This window comes from Ambystoma mexicanum, chromosome 5p (genome assembly GCF_040938575.1).
Source record: "Ambystoma mexicanum isolate Mex_15411 chromosome 5p, UKY_AmexF1_1, whole genome shotgun sequence".
NCBI classification, from domain to species: Eukaryota; Metazoa; Chordata; class Amphibia; order Caudata; family Ambystomatidae; genus Ambystoma; species Ambystoma mexicanum.
Window position 1 is genome coordinate 808,661,497 of NC_090930.1, and position 26,655 is coordinate 808,688,151.

Consider the following 26,655-nt stretch of genomic DNA (forward strand, 5'->3'; position numbering starts at 1 on the left):
GATCTCAATAAAGGTTGAGATACATTACAATGACCATAAGCCATGACCTCCTTTGGTACAGTAGTAAGAGTCTCTGTCAGTGGAAAAATACTGTCTCGTCCCACAGAATTCCCTCACCACCCTGGCCCCTGTCTCCTCCCAGGTGATCCTCCCGCAGTACACCACCACCAGGGTTGGTATCAGGAAGCACCTATCTTCCCCTGGCCACCTGGGCGGAGGGGACTTTAGGCATGGTTTCATTGACGGGTCTATAGGATTCCTCACTCGTGCATCAGCGTGGCTTTAGTGTGTATGGTTCACATATGCATGATAACGCCTAATCACAAAACCAATGTTGCACTGTTAACCAGTATAGCACCTTTTTTTCCACATGCAGTCATACAATGAACTGCTAAAAACGTCCCAGGAGGATAGCTCGGTGGCAGCGTGCCTGCCTTGGAAGCAAGCCGACACGAAGCAACACAGGTTCGAGCCCCAGGCCCGTGCTTAGAAACCTATGGGTATTTAAGCGCGTTTATAAATACGCAACTAAGAAAAAAAATACAATTATGCAACTAAAAAAAACAACAATCCCTGTAACAGCACCTCAATGCCCGCGGGCTGTGTGAGCTCTTTAAAAATGCAAAAGAATATATATATTTTGCGGCACAGCTGAGAAATGCTTTCAAGACATAGGGCCATACGTATAGGTTTTACCAGTGCTTGATGTGTCCTCTTTATCAAATTGTGGGAATGGCTGGTAATGATAATGACTGTTTTCTTTAGGATTATAAAAACAAATAGAGCAGATTCGCCTCGTCCATTATAACCCTGCACATCATATGAAGATCAAATTCTATCATATTTGGTAATGCTAAATACCCAACCACGAGCTTTGCCAGCCTGTTCCCCACGCAACTTTAGAAACATGTGTCCGTCTAGTTCCTGCACACACAACTGTTTCACATTGTTAGGTGTCAGGTCTCCAAAGAATAATTGTTTGCAACTAGCAAATCCGTAGGTTTCAACCTACCTGTCATTGGCTTCCCCATACCCATCACCTTTTAATCCTTAGATGCACGGCATGTATGGGGGGAACGGCAAGTGTGCACAATGATCAGAGAAAGGCAGTCTAATCTGCAGTCATGTGTTTCTGGAGGATGGATTTGGACCAAAAGAGAAGCGGAGGGCAAATGTAGCTGAGACATTTGAGTGAGGATCCAGAGTTTATTGAGGGTAGTATGGGCTAAGCCACATATGATGGATGGTTAGTTTGGCATGAACATTTTGAGGTTTCAGCCACACTGGTATACTGCTTGATTCCCATGCCAACGTTTACCTTCGGTCCAAGGTGTAGTAACTGAAATAGACTGATGGTCTTGTTCATGTTGACAAATGGAAGTTGTTTCTATCACTCAAACTGGCATGTTTGTTTTCTCGACTACCATGGTATATGATATTCACTTCACTTCAAATAAGTTTCTCAGGCACCTATTAAACGTCAATTGCTGTTCATGTTAAAACATATCAACGTTCTCAGAAAATTGTGTGGATGGTGCTACTTCTTTCTGGTGATTGTTTTTTATATCGTTTGATGTGTCTGTAATTAGAGTATTTTTCTACAACAGATAGAATAATTGTTGGCAGTTTCATGGGATTTCTCAGAATCTTTGCACCCCACCCTATACAAGTTGCGGAAGGAATACAGGCTGAAAATCTACTTCTGGAGGTGCAGTTGCGAGATCCGGTTCTCCAGGTCGAAGTTGGAAAGTTTGTTTCGTAAGTATGCAGACTGGATTTACTTACAAAAGTATAGCTTTTGGATTTATATTATGGAAAAGCAGCGCTGCAAATGAGGCATTCCAGAAAGGACTGTACCCCCATTGATGTCAAAGTGGTAGGGCTCATATCACTAGGACCAAGAAATATGTGTTTGCCCTTCATAAGCAAAGCTCTTCAGTAAGGGGCTTCAAAACTCCCTGGTTTATGACATTGGTGTTAAATATGCTTTTAAAGTTGCCCACCCTTATAACTGTGTGTTTCTCGACAGGGTAAGCCTGTGCATATTTAAAAAGTAAGTGCAGATCCAAGCAGTTATTTCAGGTCAGCTGTCTGTCCCAATTGCGGAAAGGTACAAACGCAGTAATCCCAGCCCAAAGGGGAGTGGGTCTGTGGGGGCTGTCATTCTTTTCATCATTCTCATTCCCTTCACCCTTTCGGGGCTACCATGTCCAGCAATCTCCCCCTTGCAGAGACAATACCAACTAACCTTTCCTTCTCCCACAGTGATCGCCACACCACAATTTGCTCTTGCTAAATTGGGATTTGGCATTTTTGCGGTGGTCCTTGGGAATTAAACGGGAACACAGTTGCTTCCTCTCTCAAAGCAGAATAAGGCAATGGAGGGAACCGCTACTACAGGTGCATGAACTTAACCGTGCAGTTCAGAATTTCAGATTGTTGCACACTGTAAGGAAGGCATGGCAAGGCATAAATTCGTGTTCAAAAATGTATTAGAAGAGTTTGCTCATTAAAAAACGTTTGATTAGCAAACCGACCAATTTGATTAGCTATTTTGTACTAATATTGTTAATGCAACCAGATGTTATTCGTACCCAAGACATGAAATGAGCAATAATACAGCAGTTTTGCATACCGCAGAAATAAGACATTCGTGAGAGTGAGGCCATGCACATTCTTTAAACTTCAGCTAGACCTGCAGGTCGGGTAACTTAGTTTACCTAGTCAACCTAAGAGGAATGCACTTGACTCATAGCAACGGAGGACAAGGCATTTAAAATGCAATTTCTGTAAAATGGTGCATGTCACTATAAACCCACTTTGTTTGGCACACTGCTGCCACCACGAATACAGCCATGCGCAGTGATCTCGTGTTTGACATTTACTGCAAAGTAACTGTTAAATAAGTTTTAAACATGTCTGGCAAATACTGCTCACCCATCATAAAATCTGCTCGACTGTGCGAGTGGGCGACAAGACTTTGTGAGCCATAGATGAGTGCCTGTAAAATGTAAAAGGTTAGCTGCATGAATGGACACAAATAAATGGATATGATAAAAAAAAGTCTCTGAAAACAGTTTGGACAGTTGTCTCCTGCAGGTGGTAATATATAATACAATCATAATGCAAAGCGAGCTCTGGAGGCTAACTACAGTGTTGGGTATTACAGATCGGTAGATGTTGAGACTGGGTGGAACTATTGATCACTACCTTGCGTAAGCATCTAGTTCGCTTTGTTCTCGGTAGGTTAGCTCAGGGGCAACGTGCTTGCCTTGGAAGCAAGACAACATAGAGCAACACAGGATCGATCCCCGGGTCCGCCCTTAGAAACCTCTGGGTATTAAGCGCGTTATAAATACCTTACCATATCATATTCATCATGTAAGAGGAAATAAAGACTAAACAGAATGGATTACGTATCCGACAGAGAACTTGACAAACTAGGTGGAATATTGTAGTTTGTGGTCATCTCACTTTCAGGGTACCTGGTATAAAGCAACAGGGTGATAACATAGAATGTCAAGGAGTATGGGTTCGCGCATTAGTTGCGCACAAGTTGCAGGATGTATGCAACCTGCAGGTTGCAGAACTAGTTTTGCCATCAAAAGTATTTGATCATGTGATAATGTACATTTTCAAAAGTGGTGCCTCGTCAATATGATGCATTTTCCCCCAACAAAATGAAATATACTTGGCACTATGAAATTTAGATACACAAATCTAAACTTTACTGTATAGCATGAGATGATGCAGTGTTTAACAGTATCAATACTGTAATTATGCAACAACTTACACTTTAGGAATGGAATTGCATGACTGTCGTTTTACTAAAATATGAAGTTGACACATACTAGTCTTTGCCAGATCGGATACAGAAAGCGTAATAAAAGTATCATCCTGATTACTTCTGGTTTGCAATTTGAAAAATAAATAAGTTCTTGCCTAGCACTTAAGAGTGGAGGAGATGATTACTGCTGCACTTTCTCTCGATTAGCACTTGAAGGTAACAGAGAAAAGAGAGTGAAGAGAGCGCCGCAGGCAAGAGAGGAATGCAGGGCGAGCTGTGCTTTCATTGAAGAGGGCTAATTAAATAGCTAACACTGCTACACAAGTGTCGATTTGATTAGCAAACCTACAGAACTGCATAGCAAATTGCTATGCGACACTGCTTATTTTATGTCTGGCCTGGTATCAAACAGTAAGACAGACACAAGTGATCACAGTTCAGGGGTATTTATTGAACTTCAATTGGGTTTGAAAAACACCCATCTAATCCTAAATGTAAAGATGGGAGAATTCTACGACCATCAAATAATAACGCAGTCCTAGTTGAGTCTGTCAAAATAAAAGGGCCTATACTAATAAACCTATTGCCAATCCTTACTTCTAAATAAAAATAGTGTGGGAAACAATGGTATGCAAAAGAAAAGTGTTCAAGAAATGATAGATCGGGATATTCAAGCAGTTGGATTTCCCCCCCCCCCCCCCCCCCCCGTTTTCAGCACGGGACAAGGTGACACACTTGAGCTTAGCACACTTTCTGGCTTCTCTAGCATGAGGATGCAGTTCAAAACATCCACATCAGGGGCTTCTGTGTTAAAAGTCTCTTTGGCATTCAAAGTCTCTTATTTCAGAGGGCCTGATGCAACACGACAAAACATTAAAGTTCCCGTCTTAGGATTTTCACTTATACAACTTCTCGGGTGATTTACTGCTCACCCCGGGTACCCCTCTGCTGAGCTTGGAACCACTTTAACACAAAACACCCAATTGGTCTTCCTCTGCTGGGCTCAGACCAAATTCATGTACTTTTCCAAACTTTCTCTACTTAATCAAAATTGAAGACTTTCGACTGTGCGCATTATTTAACTTGACCCGTCATAGGACCACTTCGATTCACATTTATTTGTTCTTTATTAATTGGTCTCCCTCCACCGTGCTCGGACCAAATTTACTACTGTTGGTACTTCTCATCTGATAGCTTACAGAGACCTTAAATTGAGCACCCACGCAGTGCCAGACCACTCTGTAAAAGGTATTGTAGATTGCTTTAAAGTTCAAATACTCCTCATTCAACGTCACTTGCGTTTCTTATCACATGCATTTTAACAATGTTCGTTCCTGCGCTCGCCATACATTGTTGCTGCTTGCAACCTTAGCTTCAACACAGACCGATCTTGTATCGTCTCCCCAACTCACCGGCAGTGTTGATTTCAATGAAGCAGCTTTTTTCTTGGAGCCAAGGATGGTATCACAGCGGCTGGTGTTTCTCCCCGGCTTGATTATTGACACGGGAGGGCTCCGGGTATCTCCGACACACAATGCAGGATTCTTTAGCCTGGTTTCCTGGTCTAATGCTTTCTATTCTTGAGGTCTCTGGAAAGTAACAGTTCCTTGTCGAAAAGGTGAAGGGAATTTCCCTCCATGCAAACCCCTTCGTTTTTTCTGTCTTTCCTCTCTTGCTCAGCTGCCGTCTCAAAACTGCTGTTTCCTTGTGTGCTTAGCCTCGCTCACTATCCGTGTGGGGAAGTGTAATGGAAGTCAGGTGTGTGTGATGGTCAGTAAATGCCTGTTCTCGCCTGGCCTTTGTATTGGAACACGCCCGGTATACTGCTAGAGTGTTAGTCTGTTTTCTCTCATAGCAGGCTGTTGGTGAGAAAGTGTTTGTTGTAAAGGCGGGGGGTGTAAAGTTCCTTAATATTCTACCTGGTATGATGGGGTAAAGATGTGACAAGGAAGGGGATACCAGGTCTCACCACCCGGTGCCCTATCCCACTCCCCAAGGACCCATCACCCAGGAGATCCTCCTGCACTGGTCCACTCCCAGGAACTGGATCCAAAAGCGATGGCTGTGTCCTGGAAACCTGGATAATAGATCCCTGGGGACTAGTGGGGGAGCGTTGGGGATAATTCTCATCACTGTGTTAATTCCCTTCTACCTTAGAGACCCCCAGCTCTTTTGCTTGACTTCAGGACTTTAATTTTTATCCTGGAGAGAGTGAGACCTTTTTCCCCACTCTCACATGTATTTTTATTTGATTTGAACCCTGTATTACTTTTGGTTTTGTAGTCTGACAAACTCCATAGGCATAATCTTTTTACACTGTGACACACCGGACCCTCAGTGCAGTGTCACAGAGAAATCCTTTGGCTTTCTGCTAAGATTTAAATACCTTCTCTTGGATAAACTACTGTTTCCAAGAGTAGTAAAGTGAAATTGACTTTACTTAACACTTTCTCTTTGTAGAGCCAGCACACACTATCTTAAACAGAGTGCTGGAGAGGTTACTTTGTCTACCTTCTCATGTAACCATTTTATGTTACCCTTTCTACAATTAGGGCTGGAGGCAGTGGTTTACTTTTTCCTACCATTGTGCGTTTTTACCGCAGGCTGCATTCACAGCTGCAGTATAGCACCCATGGGTGCCCATTTTGTTAAAATGGCCCTGGTCTTCTTTTTTCGCCATTTCTTGTTGAAAAGGTCCTTCTTGAGATTTACTCTGCGCGCCAAACCAAGCTTGGTCCCTTTGTTCATTTAGTCTTTGGCAGGATTCACTGGTGAAGCCTGCCTCTGGCTCCAGCGTGTCTGGTAGGGCAGGAAGCGAGGGAGGTACCCTGAAACTCCCTGCACTTAGTCTCCTTCTTTACAGGAATGAACCCAAAGGTGATTGGCACAGCCAGCCACCCTGCTGGTGTGAGTGACAGCTAGGCTGCAAATGAATGGGCGAGACTTGCATAAAAGGCGACATCTTTTGCAAGGAAGTCAGAGTCGATGATTGGACGAAAGAACCAAAGAAGAAACTGGAAGAGAAGCTTGCTGTACCCTCCTGGACAGATGGTTTCCCCAGTGAAGCCCTGCTGCAGTGTTGAAGCTTCAAATGTCTAATTGACTAGAAAAGCCCAGAAAGGACGACTTTTCCCCTTGGGTTGGTTGGACCAATCAGCCTCAAGACGAACTCGACTGGAACCCCTCTCTCTGCTGGCTGTACTTCTTTGCTGCTGCAGGAACCAAGTGCCAGGGGACAGAAACATTAGAATCCAGTGCATCGCCTTAAAGCCGGAGCCCAGCTCAAGAAAGATCTTCAAGATTACCTCGAAGCAGGACTAACCAAGCCTGAGCCATCTGAGTGCTGGACTCCAGAAGCAAGGTGTCCAAGAACCGCAGAGGTGCTATTTGCGAGTAGCTGAAACCGCAAAGTGCAGCTGATCTGAATTGTGCCCATTGCTGCCGCCGATCTTCAAACCGTATTGCAGGAGTCCCCAGACGTCCTCCCTCTTGTCCCCATGACTGAGGCCCAGGAGCAACAGGATCTGCAGGACTACAACAGGTACAGAAGCCAGCTGGAACCTTTTCTTCAGGCTCAAGGAACTGTAAAACTAGGAGTACTTACCTCTTGTTGTGTGTAGCTTGCTTGCTCTCACTGAAGACTTGCATTTGCTACCCTTTGAACAGTTGCTTGCAGCTTTGCCCTTCACAAGCCTCCTAGCATGTGGCCCAACAGTGATTCTTTTTACAACAAATCTCTTTAACTTTGTGCAAGACGTTTGTGCGATCTGCAAGACGTGCCTCAGCTCCCCTAGACTTTGCTCAATTGACATTGGCTGTCCTGTCCTGGCTCCCTGAAGACTCTTCTTACCCTCTGACTTTGTGTTGAACTGTCCCTCCAAAAAGTCATACATACCTTACTTGTATAGCTGGGAAAGGTTTAACCTATATTTCATTGGGGGATTCTAAAGTGCTTACCTGTTTGAGAAACTTGTTAACCATTGTGATATATTAATGTCCACAGTGTCCTAACTATTAGTCACCTCAGGGTATAGGAAGTATGTATGTGCTATCCCAAAGGGGTATCTACTTGCTTTATTAAACTGAAGAAGTGTATTGTTGAAGTGTATTTTAAGTGTTGCATATTGCTCCCTTCTAAAGAAGCCTTAATTTAAAACTGAATGTTAAATTAATAAATAATTATTTTAATCAAGAAACCTTGACTAGAAGTGTTATTTGAATACATGTCCCTGTGAATCTGTTACAGCCCTGCAGCTCACATTGACCCCTCTCGAGATAAGCCTGGCTGCTCAGTCACTCTACCAACTTGTATAGTACAGGCCTATACCAAAAGTTGGGTTACCTATTGCCAAGTGGACAAGGCTGGTGTAGACTCCCACAGGGTTACTACATACCATCTTTTCTAACAGGGAGACGCCTTCTGGTTTCTCATGCACATTCACAAAGATATTGGCTTTATAGGGAGCACAACTGCAGAACCTCCCTGAATGAAGCTGCGTTTTCCTCTCTAACCTGTATTCCCTATGTCACCCCGAGCGTCCCGCATTTCGAAATGTTTCACTTGTACCCTTAATGTTCTATGATTGTAGACCTATTGTATCCCATTATCCATTACCTTAATGTAGAGTGGTTCGTTGTTTCACAGGTATGTTTGCTCACACATCAATACAGTCAGATATGTGCTTCTCACCCTCTATAGTAGCTGCTGAACACCACGCTTCTGTCCACATGCAGCAGCTATACCATTACCCTTCTCTCTTTGCTGCAGCCCCGAAGGCTGGGAACTTGCTCCCTTCCGAGCTGCGCTGTCTTTCCTCCTTGAGTCTTTTCAGAAAAAAGCTGAAAACATGGATATTTTTGTAACTTAATTGGACATGTCCCCTCCCTCCCTCCCTCCTATCTGACTAGTTCTGCACTCTGACCTCACCTACTTCTTATTCCCTCCCCCCTCTGTTTCTTGTTGTTCGTATTGTTATGTGCCCTAATGCTGAAGGGTCCATGGCTGTGCTATATAAATATAATAAAGTGAAAGGGGTTGTCACACTTTCTCTATATGGCAGAAGTGTGGACGGAGAGCAGTATGGACATAGAGGGAACGAAAGTGATGGACATTGGATGTGACTGATGTGGTGTAAGCTGATGTTGTGTCGAAGGTTCGATCAGGGAAGTGCTTAAGGAGAGCAGTTGAAGCACACAGCTCACTAAGGCTTGCACTTTTCAAATGCATTAGCGATTCATTCTACTAAGAGCATGTTGAAATCCAGGAAAGGGGTGGTATTTGAGCTTAAGAAGGTACTTAAAAGTTTACAAGTTGATGATCCCAAGAAACAAAATCAGTCCATAATTACGCTGTGACAGTTCTGACAAATTAGAATGTCATGAACAAAATGGAAACATCTCGACAAAGGCAGTTTTTCATGAGAAAAATCAGAAATGTGTAGTGTTTCTTCATATCTGCCACTGGATGGCGCTGTCTACAGACTTGCAGGGTGTTTTCTACCATCTTCAGAGAAGACCCTAAATCATTATTTAACATTTCAATTCTCATTCCCTGATTATTCTTATGCATCAGTCTTGGAACCAAATCTCCAGAGGCCCTAGAGATCAGTGCTGCTTTCACTTTCCTGGGACCAGGTACAAATACCTCCAAGAATTAACCACAGTCGTCATTTCCTCGCTAAATGCAACAATGAATGACACTCCTGGAGAACGCCAACCTTCAAAAGCATTCCCTTTTTTGGACTCTGGCATATAGGGATTTCTAATCTCCTCCGAATCAAGCGCCACCTTATCTCGAGACAAGAGTGTGAGGAATGTGATAGCCACGGGTACATCAAAGCATCTCTGAAGGGGGAAGGTAACCCCTTCCTGCGGTTATGGCCAGCCCAATTAACATATCAAAGGCTCCATGGATCCGCCCTGTTCGATTGTCAAAGTTCTGTGTGGTGGCAGCGCACACTGATGAGTTAATTGAAGCAGGCCTGCGTAAAGGCCTGTTCACAGAACTAACAAAGGGCAGGAAACCCCAACACCTTTTTGATATGCAATGTGTCAGCTTGAAGCTAGCTCTCACCCCTCTGTATGAAGGGCAGTGAATGTCATGTCTGGGACAACTGTTTACAGTCGGCAACCCCGGCAGAGCAACCCCCTTTCAGAGGGAAGCAGTATGTGGTTTGATGGATACAGAAAGTCTGTTCTCACCACAAACTTCAAGTGGGACATGCACTTTGATCAAGAGTCACATAGAGCTCAATGAACCAGCAAGACACATCGATCCAAAACAGACAGGAAGATGGGTGGGCCTTAGTAGTACATGCCACCCCTTACCATTTCTGCTGCAAAGCACTCTGGTTATGACCTCACGCATAACAGAAGATTGTTGGTGGGGACCCAGGATTGGTTCATTAAGGTAGGCTTAGCCTGCACCAGTCACTGGGGCCCATTTGGATTTTAAAGAAGGCCGAGCCCCTCACTTAGCAGATCATCCGGCAACTTCGAAAGGAGTAAGAAGGACTTATTTGCACCCTGGCTGAAGGTACAGTCTTCCTTACAGCTTCTACAAGTGAAGGAAGACCTGGATTTCCAAGAAGGAATCAAGATCCCTCCCCGTAACATCTCCCAGGGAACAGAGGGAGATACCGAAGACAGAGGACCCATCCAGCAGCTCCAGAACCAGTACCCAGCCAGCACACAGCATGGCCTGCAAAGAAGCTATGAGGAGTGCCACAACAAGCATCAACCAGCATCCCTCTTAAGGACATTTCCGAGGCCGTCGAGCCCTCAAACCGCGACCGGCTGCACCACCGACTGTTGTCACGCTGCAGTCTCTAAAGCCATCCGAGAAGCCTCGACCAGTGTTCCAGATCCGCCAATCAGCACAGTGACAACGATTCCTGACTCCGAGCCACCGTGTAGGCCAGCCTGTAGCCGTCCGTCTAGCCTCACTTGCCGAACAGCCTGCCACCTGATGCCCGCAGCTGTCTCCCATCTCAAACTCTGTTGCAGGAGCTGCAAGATCATCTCAAGCACCGGGTACATTGTGGTTCCGTCCCCCTGGTCTGTCTCTGAAGGCCCATAGTGACATTTATTTCCCCCTTGCTCCCTTGGTGCTGAAACCAAATAACCTTGAACATTTAAGACTCATTACTTTACCGACTGCCCCCCTGTCAGTATCCGGAGTGCATCCCTTTTCTTCATGAAACGGTCTGTCCCCCGTGTTCCTTCACAGGGTTGGTAGTATTTTGTAGTGTGCTAGAACTGTCTGTTGTAATAATAATAGATATTTGTATAGAACCTTGACTGGAAAGTCCCTTTTATCATTGGCTAATTATTGTATTTTTTCGCTGTGTTGCAACTAACCAATGATCCAAGACATTGCAGAGATAAGCCTGCTGTTCCGTCCACGTTACCAAAATTGGACAAGGAGGTTTATAGTTTACTTGTGTTTCCAATCTGTTCTGATACCTTCTGTTGTACTAGAGGTGCTGGGCTGATTGATGGTTTAGAAACCGATCTTCATCCGTGGACGACTGGTGCCCCGGCAGTTGATTCGTCACAAAGAGTTCCTTGGAAGCTGACAGTCCAGAACTGCTTAGAACTAAATCTACTCTGGCGCCTTTCAGTGGAAAGTGGATCTTGACTTGAGTTACACACAACAAAAGATGATGTATTATTTGCATTGGTCACCATGGAGTTTGTGATTGAGTAAACTGCTCCTTACCAGCACTTACTGGTTTTGTAATGGGCTCTAGGCTTTGGTTGTTTATTAATGTATATTGCGCGCCTATTAACCCAAAGGCTTGAGGGCACAGACAAGACACATAGAAACACATAAACAACAGTAACAAGAAAAATCATAATAAATGAAGGTAACCAAACAGTCATACAGGCGACTTGCTCCAAAGACTAAAATCAGAGAATTAAATTACAATTCGATGACCCTTTAGGCAAATATTTGCAGCGTCTAAGAAACGCAGGTAGTGAGCTCATCCCAAAGGAAGGAGTAGTCTATGGGCACAGAGCAAGGAACTACAGGTATGGAACAAGAGAATTGGTGATGGGGAGCTAGGAGCTGAAGAAGGGGAACAGGAGACTGCAAGCAGGGGAGCAGTGCTGCAGTGCAGGAAGCACAGAGGCGAGGGGCAGAAGGCAGGGGAGAGTAGGCAGAGTAGCTGGGCTGCTAGGCAGGAAGCACAGGGCACTGGACCAGGAGGAGCAGGAACAGGTTCTGGCAACAATAGGAAACAGCAAAATTCCAAGGATCAAGGCACAAAAAGCTGGGAGCAAACTCAATGCAAGAGCCCTGTGCTCCTGCAGACAGCTGCTTTAAAAAGAGACCTGCCCTAATAACGCAGTCCTAGTGGTGCCTTGTTACAATATATAAACCTATTTCCAATCCTTATTTCTACAAACAAATAGTGTGGGAAACTATGTTATGCAAAAGAAAAGTATTCAAGAAATGATACATCAGGATATTCAAGCAGTTGGCTTCCCTTCCCCACGTTTTCAGCATGTGACAAGGTGGTACACTCGAGCTTTATTTACTTGCATTTATAAAGCGCACATCGCCCTTGGGCATCGTGGAGCTTAGCACATTCTCTGGCTTCTCTAGCACGATAGTGCAGTTAAACATTTCACCATCATGGTCTTCTGTGCCAGAGTCTCTTTGCCATTCAAAGTCCCTTTGTCAGACTCTGTCTTGAATCTTCTTGCAGGAGTGGTGCTGGCCCACCAGACCCCTTTGGTAAGCCAGCTCAACAATCCTTAATTAATAAAATTACCAAACCGGCAAACCCAAGGGGAAAGGGGAATAGAGGATAAAATAACGAATGCAGATCTTCACTGGCTCTCAAGACACTGGCTCACTGGTTCCTGGCACACTGGTTCCCAGATATTCAGACTCAGTAGATGGTTATTCTCTGGGACTGGATAGATTTATTTTCATCAGTATGCTGTGTCTGTGAAAATCTAAACACACGGATATATGGGTTAATTTTACTCTATACTGAATATAGTCTACTTCTATTGATAAGATTTTAAACTATTTTCTCTTTTACCTGATGCCTATGCTTGATGGCTGATGGGCATTAATTATAGTAATATACTTTTCTTAAAGTCTTCAAATTTTATTATAATACTGCAAGTTCATAAATCTTTTGGTAGTTTCTTGACTTAAATGTTGTTGAAAACCTGACTTGAATTTGCTTTGATGAATTAGTTCAATTAAAGTTCATAAAGTTCATGAAATAAAGTTCTTCTATAGAGTAATTTCCAGCATTCTTATTTATTTGTACTCCTTGAGGAATAAATGTACCTGTGTGTATTTTGATTCAATTCTGTAGACTTCTCAAGTTCTGTTGTTGAAAAGATGACTATACGCACTGTGAACAAAAATGCACTTGTCTGAAGATCACGACGTAACGCGCAAACAGAACGGGGTTGAAAAATTGGATGCGCGAAGCAAAAAAAAAATAGAAGAGATACAATACTATCGGGCAATACGCAACAGACGCAAGCGGGTCCTTTACTCTAACTAGAAAATTTACCGTTACACTAATAAGAACGAGACACGCGTGTAACGAGAAAAATACTACAAAAGATGTAGTATACCACACGCCACTCAAACGAAAACAAAATCGATCTAAACAACACTAAATATCGAACTCTAACTAAATAAAAATTAAAACTACACAATACTATAATATACGAACACGAAGTCAAGAGAAAAATAAAAACGCAAAAATAATTCTTTCACAGATACTTGCACAGTGCAATTAATAGTTCTTTTAAAAAACCAAAATGCAGATAGTAACAGTTTCTTTGTTATAAACTCTTAAATGAGTACAGTCAAAAAGATGAACTTTTCACTTTGAAAACTTAGCTTGCTTCATCTGTAAATATTCTTGTATTTAAATGATGGTTTCTTCTTTCTGTAGTATTTCACTTTAGATCTTCTTAAAAAGGATTTCTATAATTTCCTAAAACTAAATATCTATGGAGCTATAAAATCTGCAACCTTTCTCTATGGGAACTGGAATGAAAGGCAGTTTAGAATCTTGATGAAAGTTCCAAGCTACCTCACAGCGCTATTCCTCCAATCACAGTTATGGAACAGAGCCACCATTTTGGCTTGGGAAATTAGGCACTTCCTGCATAGTTTAACATTAAGGAATTTTAGGTAACTAATAAGATGTGAAATTCAGAACTAACACTCAAACATCACTCAACCATTACTCTTTGATATGTGATGATGAAATTTCTTAAATTAACATGTTCTAGTGTAATGTCTTTTTAACAATGTGGAAATATGCCATGGGATCCTGACACCTTTGTCAAAGCGCCTGATGCAACACGACAAACATCAAATTTCCTTTCTTAGGATTTCACATGTACAAATTCTCTGGTGATTTTCTGTTCACCTTGGGTCCCCCTCTGCCGGGCTCCGACCAACTTTTTCTACTTTGCCACAAATGTTCTTTACTATATCAACATCGAAGACTTTCGACAGTGCGCAGGATTTAGCTTGACCCGTCGCAGGACCACTTTGATTCACAATTCTCTACAATTGTTTCACTTTTCAGCTGGATACCTTAAAGACACCTTCGATTGAGCACACTCATGGTGGCGGACCACTCGGTCAAAGTTATCATATCTCTGTTTCAAAGTAAAATCACTCATCAGCAGTTCAACTTTACTTGCATCTTTTATCACACGTATTTCAAACAATGTTCATTCCGGCGCTCGCTATACAATGTTGCCGCTTGCAACCTTGGCTTCAACACAGACCGGTCTTGTATCGGTCTCCCCAACTCCCTGTCTGTGTTGATTTCACTGATGCTGCTTTGTTCTTGGAGCCAAGGACAGTACCACAGCGGCTGGTTATTCTCCCTGCCTTGATTATTGACACTGGAGGGCCCCGGATATCTCAGACACACAATTCAGGATTCTTCAGCCTGTTTTTCTGGTCTTACGCTTTCCAATTTCGAGGGTTCATAAAAGCAACAGTTCCTTTTTGAAAAGGTCAAGGGAACTTCCCTCCTTGCAATCCCCTTCTGTTTTGCCATCTTTCTTCTCTAGATGAACTGCAATCTTGGAACTGCTGTTTCCTCGTGTGTTTTGTCTTGATCAGAGTGTGCTCTCGTGCTCTGCCTTTTATCCGTGTGAAAAGTCAGGTGTGTGTGTGTGTGTGTGTGTGTGTGTGTGATGGTCAGTAATTGGCTGTCCTTGCCTGACCATTGTATTGGGACACGTACGGTATCCGGCACGGGTGTTAGTCCATTTTCTCTCATAGAATGTTGTCCATGAGAAAGTGTTCTTGTTGTAAAGGGGGTTGGGGGCTAGAGTTCCTAAGTATCCTTGGATGGGGTAAACTTGTTATAGGGAAGGGATACCGCATCTCACCATCAGGTTTCCCACTCCCACTCTCCAAAGACCCCTCACCCAGGTGATCCTCCCTCACTGGTCCACCCCTAGGAACTGGATCCAAAAGCGATGGCCATCACCTGGCCACCTGGATGACAGATCTCCGGGGACTAGTGAGTGAGACACCTTCTGGTATCTCACAGCGGTGGTGTAGAGGAAAGCGGGAGTCCTTTATCCATACATAGCAGACAGTTTAGCAGGGTCGGGTGGACATAGGCATCCTCCATGCATGCTCTCAGTCGAGGCTTTATTGGCCCAGTAATGAAGTATGTGCAGGGAGTATGCCCTATGATACATATTTATCCTTGGGGGTGGGGGGGGGGACCAAAAACCCCTGACCAGACTGGGACCTGTAGTACATCTTCGGGTATTTTAGCCCCAACATACTCTCCTCACATACAATTGTTAAGGACTTTATGTATTTCAGATGCCAATCTACTGGAGAGCTGAAGCGGGAACATTTTAAGGGGGTTTAGCAGTTTGCGGAGAATGGTCATCTTAGTTACACCTGTTTTCCCCCATAGTGTCAGATGCAACCTTTCTCATTTCTTACATAATGCAAGTACTTCAGTCGAATATTATCGGCCAGAATTTGGTGTGTCTCTCATAAGAGGAAGACTCTCAGGTATTTGAATCCATTACTAGCCCAATGTAAGCGAGTATCCCCAAACAAGCCTCTGACAGGATAACGCTATGGGAGAAATCTCAGTCATTGAGGTGTTCATTTATATTTCAGATATCTTTCAAAACAAGTCAGATTCCGTTCAGGCATATAAAGGATAGTTCAGAGTTCCGGTAGCAGCCTAGAAAGGTCATGACTGTGGAAGAGCGAATTCGACATACAGGTACCACAGCCAATCCCCTTAATCTCAGGGTCTCCCTGATCAGGATGGCTAAAGGTTCAATAAAATAAGTCAAAGAAGATGGGGGCAATGGAAAACCTTGTCACGTCCCCCTCTTAATAGAAGGTTCAGCAGAAGTCCCCCCATTCACTATCACTCGTGCTCTAGCCCTACTCTAAAGAGCGTTGAAGAGATGTAAAAAATTGAGCTACACTGTATTTCGCAGGGGTCCTGCTTGAAGGTAAAACCACTTGACTTTGTTAAAGGCCTTCTCAGCAGCCCTACTAATTGCTGTGCATGCCTCTGTTTCTATGTAAACGGGTTATGTTTGAATAGTGTCACTACTTGCTACATGTGTGTGAGGAATCCAGCATTCAAAGCGATACTCCCGGTTTCATGTCGAGAGGCTCACGAGGTGTACAGCCATAGAAACGGTCTGACATGGGTGGTTGATGTAAATATCTGCTCTTATTCACACGTGCAAAGGCAGTATTTATTTCTACAACGTGACATAAGGATGCCGCTTCGCACTGGAACTCAATGGGGAAGACACAACATCACTTACCAAACAAACCTATCCCAACTATGACAACTTAGCAAGGAGAAATCTGAAACACTAAATACAAAACTGTTAATGATACAGAAGACAGTCTTTTAGATGTCTTAGTCTGCATCCAATAGCCCTCTTTGGATTTCAGGACACTGGTGAGTTTACTGGCGGTAACAAAACTGGCTGCTCGCCCCCTCTCACTAGGATAGGTGCGAGATCATAGATTTTCCTCATTATGGATTTCTTGCCTGTCAGGGGGAACAGACCTTTTTTCTCTGCTTCTTCATTTTTTCTACGCAGATTAACATGCTCCGGACTTTGTGGCAGCCTTTCTGCCGGGCCACTGGCATTGGTCCACTTTTTGAAGTGGGTACCGTTTGTAATGACCTAGTGCAGATTTCTTCTCACTTCAACCATTGTACCTCTAACATCGGTCACCACCCACAGCTCGGCCTCACATGGCAAACTCAGTTTATGCGTGAGCGGAACATTTCTTACCAACATTGTGTATGCTACTTTTAAGGAGGATTGCATGGCACTGCATTGAAAAGTTTCTTTAGCATTATTTGCTCCTCACAATGTAATTGTCAATGTGAGGAACAGGCCTAGAATGGTGCATAGTTGTAGAAACTCCGATGAGACGCCCCATTAGGATTTATGAGGGCACCACTCCTGTTGAGGCCTGAGGTGTAATTTTGGTGCACTCTTTGAAATAGATACATAGCCCTCTTCACTCAATTCCCTTGTACATGGGCCATGCAAAATATTTTATTCAGTTTTCATATGAGTTTTCAGCGTCTTCATTTGACCTAGGATGCACCAGGACTGGTCATCAATGCATTATACCTCTCTGCCGCAGCATCTCAAGTAACTCATGTCCGTGAAATGAAGGACCATTGTCTTGCTTGATTTCCTCTGGTAGACCATAGGTTAGAAACCCGTTTTCCAGTTTGGGAATAACTTTCTCTGCCGCTGTAGTCTGTACAACCTCAGAATATCTTGACCACGTGTCGGTGATTACAACATGTCTATTGGACATTATCATGCCACATGCCATACTTTGAGTAGACCACGGTCGCTCACTTCTGGGGGTTGTTTGTATGGGAGGTGGGTGATTTGTCTTTGCGGTTGCTTGACAACATTCACAGCTTTAGATCATGTCATCCACCCTGGACTTGAGGCCTGGAAACCACACCCTGTCCTGTAAATTCTTTTTGGGGTTTGCTGAGTTTTGGTGCCCTTTATTGGCTAGACCTGGCCCATAAGTGAGTAGGCTTGCTTGCAGAGCGAGTCATGAATCGCTCATTAGGAGACCCGCCGTCTAGCATGACCGCTCATTGCAAACTCTCCACAGGCTTTGTAGTGTCACCTTGGCTTCTGCAGTCCTCTGTTCTTGACATTGCAGTGGGGCTTTCCATTGAACTCACCAAATTGCATCATAAATTAGATAAAAACATTTGTCCTGTGTGCAGAAACTAGGTTATCCACTGATATAGACTCTGACACATCCACCTGAGTGATGTGGTGAACGTGATCCTCTGTTGCCAACTCCTCAGTTATTTCCACTTCTGGTTTGGCAGTAGGTTGCCGAGATAGGTAGTCACCAGGATGTCAGTTCCTGTGTGTGAGCTAGAGCAGGGTTACATCATATTCCTGTAGCTGAAGGGTCCAGTTCTCTATCCTGGCCACAGGTTGCAGGGCAAACGCTGACATAATCTGTACTTTATGGTCTGCCACCATAACTACTGACTGGCCATAGACATTCACATGAGAGTGCTGACAGCCCCACAGCATCTCTAGAGCCCCCTGCTATATTATATATAGATGGCCCAAGTGACATATGCAAACGGTAATAACTGACTTGTCATGTTGTGACAGTACTGTGCCCTCTCGATTCAGGCTGGAAACCACAAGCAGGGTTGAAGTCAGCCAAGTGATGTGTGCAGTCAACGCCTGTTCAGTGTCCAGAAAGGCATTCTCCCATAAGTATTCTTTCTCGACGAATTCCATAGCAATTCTGGCAGGGTGGCCAAATTCTTCACAAAATGGCTTTGAATGTTTACCATCCTGACTAAGCTTCTCATTCCCTTTCCTAGGGATTTGACTGGGATGTTGCTGCATGAACATCTGTCGTATTGAAGTGGTAAGCCAACACTCTTGCAGTTTGTAATATAGCAACAAAGTTTTATGTGGGTGCACAGGAACCTACTTTTTCTACAATGCATTTTTAAGCATTATTCTTGCAATCTGGATATCACATTGGAGAGGGGTTCAATGTGTTCTGCTTCATTTGACGCATACACCAGAATGCCATCACCTAATTTAAGGACCCCAGGTAATCCACACAGCTGTGTATTGTGTGCTGCAATACCACCCCAGTGGAGGAGATTTAAAAACGGAGGGGCTTGCACTGGTACAGACCACGATGGGTGGAAAACATAGATATGTGCCTGGATGTTGACTGAAGCATTATCTAATTGTACCACATGTTTAGTTCCAACTTAGAAAGATAATTGCTCCTGTTAAGTCCGCCATTATATTTTCTATAATTGGAGTCGTTGCGCTCTATTTTTTGGTGGTGTTATTAGGCCTATACTAAAAAAAACCATTTCCAATCCTTGCGCTGTACTACAAAAAGAGCTTGGGATAATGTTCACAAGAAAAGAAAGGGTGCTCACAAAATGATAGTCAGGATGCTTAGGCCGAGGTCTCCCTTCCCCAAGTTTTTAGCACAGGACAAGGCAGGGCGCTTGAGCAGAACACATTTCTGGGGTTCTTCGGCACACGCGTACACATTATCAGGGCCTTCTGTACCCAAATCTCTTTCAGGCAAGTTCTCTTGCTTCAGAGGGTCTGATCTGAAAGTTATAAATACAAAACAAAAGTTCCTTCTATTAATCTTCACATCGGGCAATTACTCCTCACCCTTGGATCCCCCTCAGCCGGGCTCCGATCCTTTCTCAACGTTGGCCTCCCTCGAATGGGCTCAGACCATCAACTCACTGTGGACATTCCTCAGTCGGGTTCATGCGTGTCATCACAATGTTCATGGGTATCTGTTTACCCCAATTCGTAGGGATCCCTCAGTCGGCTTCACATTTGCTAATTATCACAGTTCACTTGGTTCTCACCATGTGTCAGACATTCGACAGTACAGGGTGTTTGGCTTGACCCTTGTATGACCACTTTGACACTTCACTCTGCCCTCCCTAGGCCTTTTGGTCTTTGTAGTTTCGCTTACCAAAAAAAGTTCTTAGTTCAATGGTTTTCTCTTTGTGCTCACGAGAGGGATACCAGTTAGTCATTCGAATGAGCACCCACGTGGTGGCGGACCACTCTTTCTGGTACCAATTTTACTCACAAAAGACCTCAGCCTCTTATCTTCTTTCTTCACATCCAATGTTGCCACTGTAACCTTGAGCCTAACACAGTCCGGTCCACTATCAGTTTCTTATGACTCACCAGCTGTGCTGAACTCGCTGGTGTTTCCTTTGCCGCTGGAGTCAAGGACGGTACCCCGATGACAACTGCTTCGCCCCACCTTGGCAATCAGTGTAGGAGGGTTTCACGTACCGCTGACGTCCAACACACCACTCGCCAGCTGCGATTCCCGGTCTTGCGTTTACTTTCTTGGAGATTTTGCAGGTCTGGGTTGAAAAGGGCAATTGCCTCCTGGTCATCCTTTCAGATCTCTCTGCATTGTTTCCTCCGTTTAAACTGCCGTCCCGGAATGGCTGCTTCCTCGTGCGTTCAGCCTTGCTCAAAGTGTGCTCTCGTGTTCTGCCTTTTATCCCTTGTGTTGGGACATGTCCTGTAAATTGCTTTGGTGTTAGTCTGTTGTCTTTCACAGTGTGAGAAAGAGTTCATGTTGGAAAAGGGGGAGGGGGGGGTTAGAGCTCCGATTCCCCATCTTATGGAACGGATTTGTCATATGGAATTATTGAGAACAAGTTTCCCAGTGGAATTCAATACCCACAAACCCCTGGGTACTGAGACGAGGAGGATGAAGGAATTGACACAGAGCAACAAGCGTAATGAACTTGCTAGTCGTTAGATGAAGACACCTGTAAGATGGACCTTTAAAAATGGTAACCGACCTAGAGAAGGAGGGAGCTTGAGAGAGTCGAACGGCTCGAGAGGGGTCAAGCAGCTTGGGAGAAGAGGCAGCGTCACCAGTGAAGGTGGACAGAAGCTGGAGGCACGAGCCGGTGTGTGGAAACTGGAGGCATGAGCCAGTGTGCCGGAGTGAAAGAGCTCACCAGCAGAGGAGGACAGATACATGGTGTGAGAGAGGCATGCCGTCGCGACACCGGGAACTGCAAGAGGAACCCTGGATGTCTGGCAGCCAAGAATAGCAGCGTTTGTCCTTACCAGGAGCTGAAGAGAAGCCAGCGGGCAGGAGCCAAGAGAGAAGCTGGAGAGATGTCATAGCTGCACAGACTGCAGGGCAAGCAGCAAAGGAATGCCGCTTAAGTACAAGCAAGACAGACGATGCCACACAAGAGCCAGTGAGTCTGCCAGAGCAGCAGAGTGTGGACCCCATGGCATTTTGACTACCGTGCCAAAGAGAATTCAAACATTGTAAAGTTACGGAAAGTGAAATACTAAAAAGTTTGTTTGTGAAGCAAAAGGACAGAGTGCCAACCCAAACCCCAAAGAGAAATGAATGCAAATGTGGGGGAAAGCTTGAATGCAAACAAGTAGATATACCAAGCCAAGAAAGGTATATGCTACTTGGTTGTAAAGAGGAACTATGACATATGGGAAAGTCCTGGCAAGCAAACACCAGGCAGTTGAAAGTAAATTTGTGATGTTCCAAACTGTATCTTTGTCCTCATAAATGCCCTAAGTTATGTGTAACATCTTAAATTGAATGTTAAAAGGACTTCCTACTAAATACGTTGCTTCTTCATATGCAGGTGCAGAAGCTCTCAATTTTAAAATTAAACATTCTAATTTATCTAGCAGTTTTACATAAATTTTCCCTTGTAGCAGCTATGGTGACAAGGAAAGAAGAGACTGACCAGGTGGTGCCATAGTGGTTGCTATAGACTTTTATTAAATGATGAACTAGACCTTTGTATCCCTAACTCTAAGGGGATTTCCCTACCTAAACTTAAACTCAGGTGCTCATCAAGAAGCCTGTGTGAGTCAAAACAGAAAGGCACCGTCCCGGTCACAAAGGCTCTTATTATATCCCAGTCACTACAACAAAAAACCATAAAGTCCAGCTGGTGTTCATAATCCAGGAGAATGACTCCCTTCTCCTGGATGTAAAGCGTCCAAATGCCTTTCAGATTGTTCAAAGCAAAAAGTTCCACAATGTTATGGGTTCTCTGTAACCCACTAGAAAATAAACAGTTCGATACATTTCTTGTGGGCCTAGAATAATGACTCCCTTTTTCTAGCTGGTTCCCCAATGTCTTTCACAGTTCTTAAAGTTTTAAGTTCCCTTAGGGAGGTTGTCACAACCTTTTAGGTTGTGTATAATTGTTCATCTGCCCCCATTTGGACGATGAAGCTGTTCTTGGAGCCCCTCTTGACTCTCCAGCGCCACACTTTTGTGGAACTGGCCTGGGAACTGTAGCACAAAATGGTTTACTGTCTTCTCTATTTCTTTATGGCTTGCAGTCTTTTAACTTCCCGGCCCTATCCCGGACTTGTTTGTGTTCCGCTTTCCTTCTCCTGGGGAACTCTTCACCGGTTTCGCCAGGGGTTGCGGGGTAACACTTTTTCGTTCAACTTATTCCTTTAGTAGTCCTCTGCCACTTGTCTCTTTCCACCAAGTTATTGTAGACTGCCTCAGCATAGCTGTCGGACCCCTTGGTCCCGCCATGACAGGTTACGCCTCCCGCACTGTCTCTCACTCTTTCCTGATGGTCACCCACACTCTGCTGTAGGCTACGGTAGGCAGTCCCAGCACTTTCTTCGGACCGAAACGTCCCCCCTCTACAGGTCAGGCCACCACTTCTCAGTCTCTGTAAGTGTAACATGCCATTTCCCAACGACTCACAAGACACTTCTCAGGTGCCCCGCTATACTGCTTCTGAGCCTTGGAGACGAGCCTTGCTGCCGTCTCCCGTCTTCAGTGCGGCTTCCTCTGTCTCCTGGTTCTCCCTCCGGGCATATCACAGTTTCCAGCTTGCCAGAACTGCACTGCCCATTGCCAGATGGTTCAGCGTCTTTGCTGTTTAGCTTAAATAGCGTGGCCGGTCCGCAGCATAATGTCCTTCCAATTGACAGCAGCTGTTCCAGTTTTCGTCCTGCTCAAATATAGCATTTTTGAGCACTTATTTGTCTCAGTACTGTTGTCATCAGATGGGTTCGATATTTCACAAAAACACATAATTCCGGAGTTGATCTTATGTTGATAAGATTTGGCCATAATCGTCAGCCTACTGTGATGAATCCAAGAGAGTCATCACTGATTCCCCGGTGGTGACCTGCTCCCATGTGGCGGCAGCTGCTACCTGATCCTGACCCCGGGTGCGGCTTTATGAGGGAGGCTCACATGCGGTGGGGAGGGGAGACAACTACCGGGGAGATCTCATGACATCATTGGATGAAACTCTATCTACCCCTTCCCCATCAGGAAGTCCCTTTAATAACAAACAGAAAATGAGTGTCCCTTTCGTCGCTGACAGAGGGGAAGCAATAACAGTAATCAAACCAGGGTCATGTCAAGCGGAACAAAATTGGAATCTAATACATGAGTGTTAAACAGACAAAAATAAGATGGAAGGAGCCCAGAGCAAGGCCAAAAAGACCAAAAGTCAACAAACAATTTTATGTCATTTTATAAAAAATATATTGTCATTTTATTATTGTATCACAAAAATAGATAAAATTCATATTCAGACTGTATAAGCCTGTACCAAATATTGGCTCAATGTGTTACAGATAAACTACATCGTAATAGAAATACATTGTACACCATTAAAGCGGACCAACTGAAAGGTCCACAACGCATACAAACGTGCGAGGCACCGGAAACCCAAGGTGAGTGAATGGGATCACTCAAGGAGGGAAAGCGGTGTCCACCCGAATGCAAAATCCTAACAAAACATCTAGGAAACCTACAGTCACAAATTTTAGATAATATTAATTTTAGTGAAAAGAATTGTGCAAAAAATTGAATAGAGGTGCCATTCGTCAACTAACCTAGTGTGGGACTAATAGAATATTCTAAAGTCAACCTAACACTTTGAAAAGTGTCATATTGGTAGTTTCGATGGGATGAAAGCATCTAGCCGCATTTCCAGTTGATGGCCGTCTTCCTCAGGACGAAACGCTACCTTGTAGTCAGCAGGTTCAAATTGTGGCTGACTTCAAATATACGCAATTCTAGGAACAGAGCTAGATAGACACACCTAGGAAGGGTAGTCGATCCATTTACTCGACCAGGCTGGTCAATCCCAACGTCAACTATACAATTCTAGTGACCTGTTAGTCCTGCCATATGTAGATCTCATTGGATGAGTCTAATCAAAAAAGCTGGAAATAGAAGAACATAAGTGAACCGAAAGCCTTAAGTAGATTGGGCTGATGATGATGGCTTAAATCACATAGCTCATCGAAACAAAGGAGTAGCACAGGTGGCATTAGTCCACTGTTTTCATATCATGTGTCCATCAAAAGCTTGCGTGCGTGGAAACTCCATTAACAGTGGCCATCCGAGCGATGCAGTGTTGCGCGTGCGTCCAATGCACCCAAGACCCGTTAATACCCAGGACACTTTTTTCCTTGAAGAAGGCCCTTTAATACCAAAGACCCTCATGGCATACTGCCAATTGCTTGTTCTCCCTTGTAGAATAGGTAAAGAAACCTCTTCTTCATATCTTTGTGGTCAAATGCCTAACTACGACACAAACACACACAAAGCCAACACAATAATCCTTTTCTTCCAAAGTACCTCTTTGTAAAATCAGTAAGAAGAACTGTTCAATAACTCCTATGGATGTCAACTGCCAGAATTCCCCAAGTACTGAGATGCAGAGGATGCAGGAGTTTGAGCAAAATAAATACCAAAGGCATGAAACTAAAGGTGCAGCTAGTTTTGCTAAAGCATCTGTGCGTGGGAAAATTAAAAATGGCAAGAACACTATTCGATGAGGCAGCGCAGGAGGAGTTGGTTTCAGTCCCCGAGCTTAGAGACGCGAAGATCCTGTACCGTTGTGTCAGAGCAGAGGAAGCTGCTGCATTAGAGGGAAGGACGCCTTACCAGAGACTAAGTACTGTGGAGATGGTGGGAGCCATGAGGAAGGCCCTGGGCATTCGGCAAGTCAAGAAGGTGGCGTTCTCCATTACGGGAGCTGCCGGAAATCAGGCCTGTAAACGCTGAACCGCGAGAGAAGCCGGCAGAACGTCTGCTCTCCAATTTGGAAAGTGGGTAAAAGCAGCTCGCTGCAGAAGCGTGAACTGAACCGGAGAAGCTGGAGAAAGCCGTGAGTCTACCCAAAGCCAGCTGGGACTAGGGGCATTCCCCCAACTGCACCAACAGCAGTTTGAAACTAATACCATTGAGGAATTGTTTGAAGAATTGTTTAATGCAGAAAAGGCAAAGTACAACCCCCAAAGAACTATGAATACCTAAAGTGTAAATGTGCGGGCATACCTTAGCGCAATCCTAGTTATAAAACCAAGGACAATATACACAATATTGGTAACACTAGGAACTGTAAAGTGCATGAGAAGTCCTGGCAAGCAAGATACCAGGCAACTGAGAGACATACATAAAAGTCCTGGCAGGAGAGTACACCAGGCAGTGGGCATTGCATAAGGGAACCTGGCAGGAGAGTATACCAGGAAATGTATAAGCCCCAGAAATGTTAAAGAAACACCATGTTGCCTAACCAAGGGTGTTTGTTGTTTAAATCAAGGAGAAAGTTACATTAACCTAGCCGGAGAGTATACCAGGCAAGCTCTAGAAATGTTAAAGAAACACTGTGCTGGCTGAACCAAAGAAAGATTGATGCCTTTTTTTCTGAATCAAGGAAAGATTGGTGTTTGTTTTCGGAGCGAAGGAACGATTGGTGTTTTTCCAAATCAAGGAGAAAGTTACATTAAAGAAAGACATTCACAGAAGTTACTGTTTAAACGTGAACCTTGTGAAACAAAGCAGGAAACAAAGGAACTGCTAGTAAAAAAAACTGTTTTCACTATACTTTAGAATCCAGGGGAAGGGATCCACCCTCTGGAACCAAGGGCTTCCACCTCGGATAACATTTTTGTTGGAATGATTCTTTCTTCAGCTCTGTACACATTTTGCCAGTTTCAAGTTATGTATGTCCTTGCACATTATCATTGTTTTTGTAGTGTCAGGATAGGGTGGTGTTTTGGACACAAGGATGGCTTTTCCATTATTGACATCCTGACACAGACAGATTCGTAGTTTTTGTTTATAGGTAGGGAAACTCTTCTTTAGCATATAGCCAGAGAGACATTTTCCCAACCCTTTTCATTTAATAAATTATCTTTGACAAAACATGACAACCTCGTGTTCGGTTCTCGTTTCTGACCCCTTACACTATGTGGTGGGATTTCACAGGGTTTGTGCCTCCCGATTGCATCCTTATCCCTAGGAGAGGAGTCCCTCCCCATGAGATCCTCCCACATGTTACAGCCCCTACGGGGATTATTGGTTAGCACCCTCACCTCCCTAGCCTCATGGGAAGGGATTCTCCCCTGGAGAGAAGTGACGCCATCTGAAGGATAGTGACAGGGCCTAAATAATCATTAAATAATACAATTTTCATGCCCCCCCCCTTAAAACACAAATATATTCAATCTGATAAATGGAACCAGTAAATTAGCTCCTACTTGTCAGATCTTTCACAGCCAGGTTACCAAAGCACTGGTACCCTGATTTAGCTACAATCATTGTTGGCCAGTGTTAGGGAGAATTCTCTCTTTAGGCTGAATTTCCTAAACTAGTGAGTCCCCCAGCAGCTTTGCTGGATTTCTGGAGTTTGTTTTTTTTCTCCTGCCAAGAGTGAGACTATTTTTCTCCCACTCTTGGACATGATTTATGGTGTTCCTTTGACTGTTAATGTGTT

General features: G+C 44.1%; 1 protein-coding gene across 5 annotated transcripts in view; it reads left to right on the forward strand.

Moving 5' to 3' along the window:
- The window catches only part of BBS9 (Bardet-Biedl syndrome 9), a 3,505,410-nt gene that overhangs the window by 64,447 nt on the left and 3,414,308 nt on the right, over positions 1 to 26,655 (forward strand). For all 5 annotated transcript variants that reach the window (XM_069613236.1, XM_069613237.1, XM_069613239.1 and 2 more), the window contains exon 3: positions 1,608 to 1,758. In XM_069613236.1, coding sequence (XP_069469337.1) covers positions 1,608 to 1,758 — 151 coding nt within the window. The remainder of the gene's footprint in view (positions 1 to 1,607; positions 1,759 to 26,655) is intronic.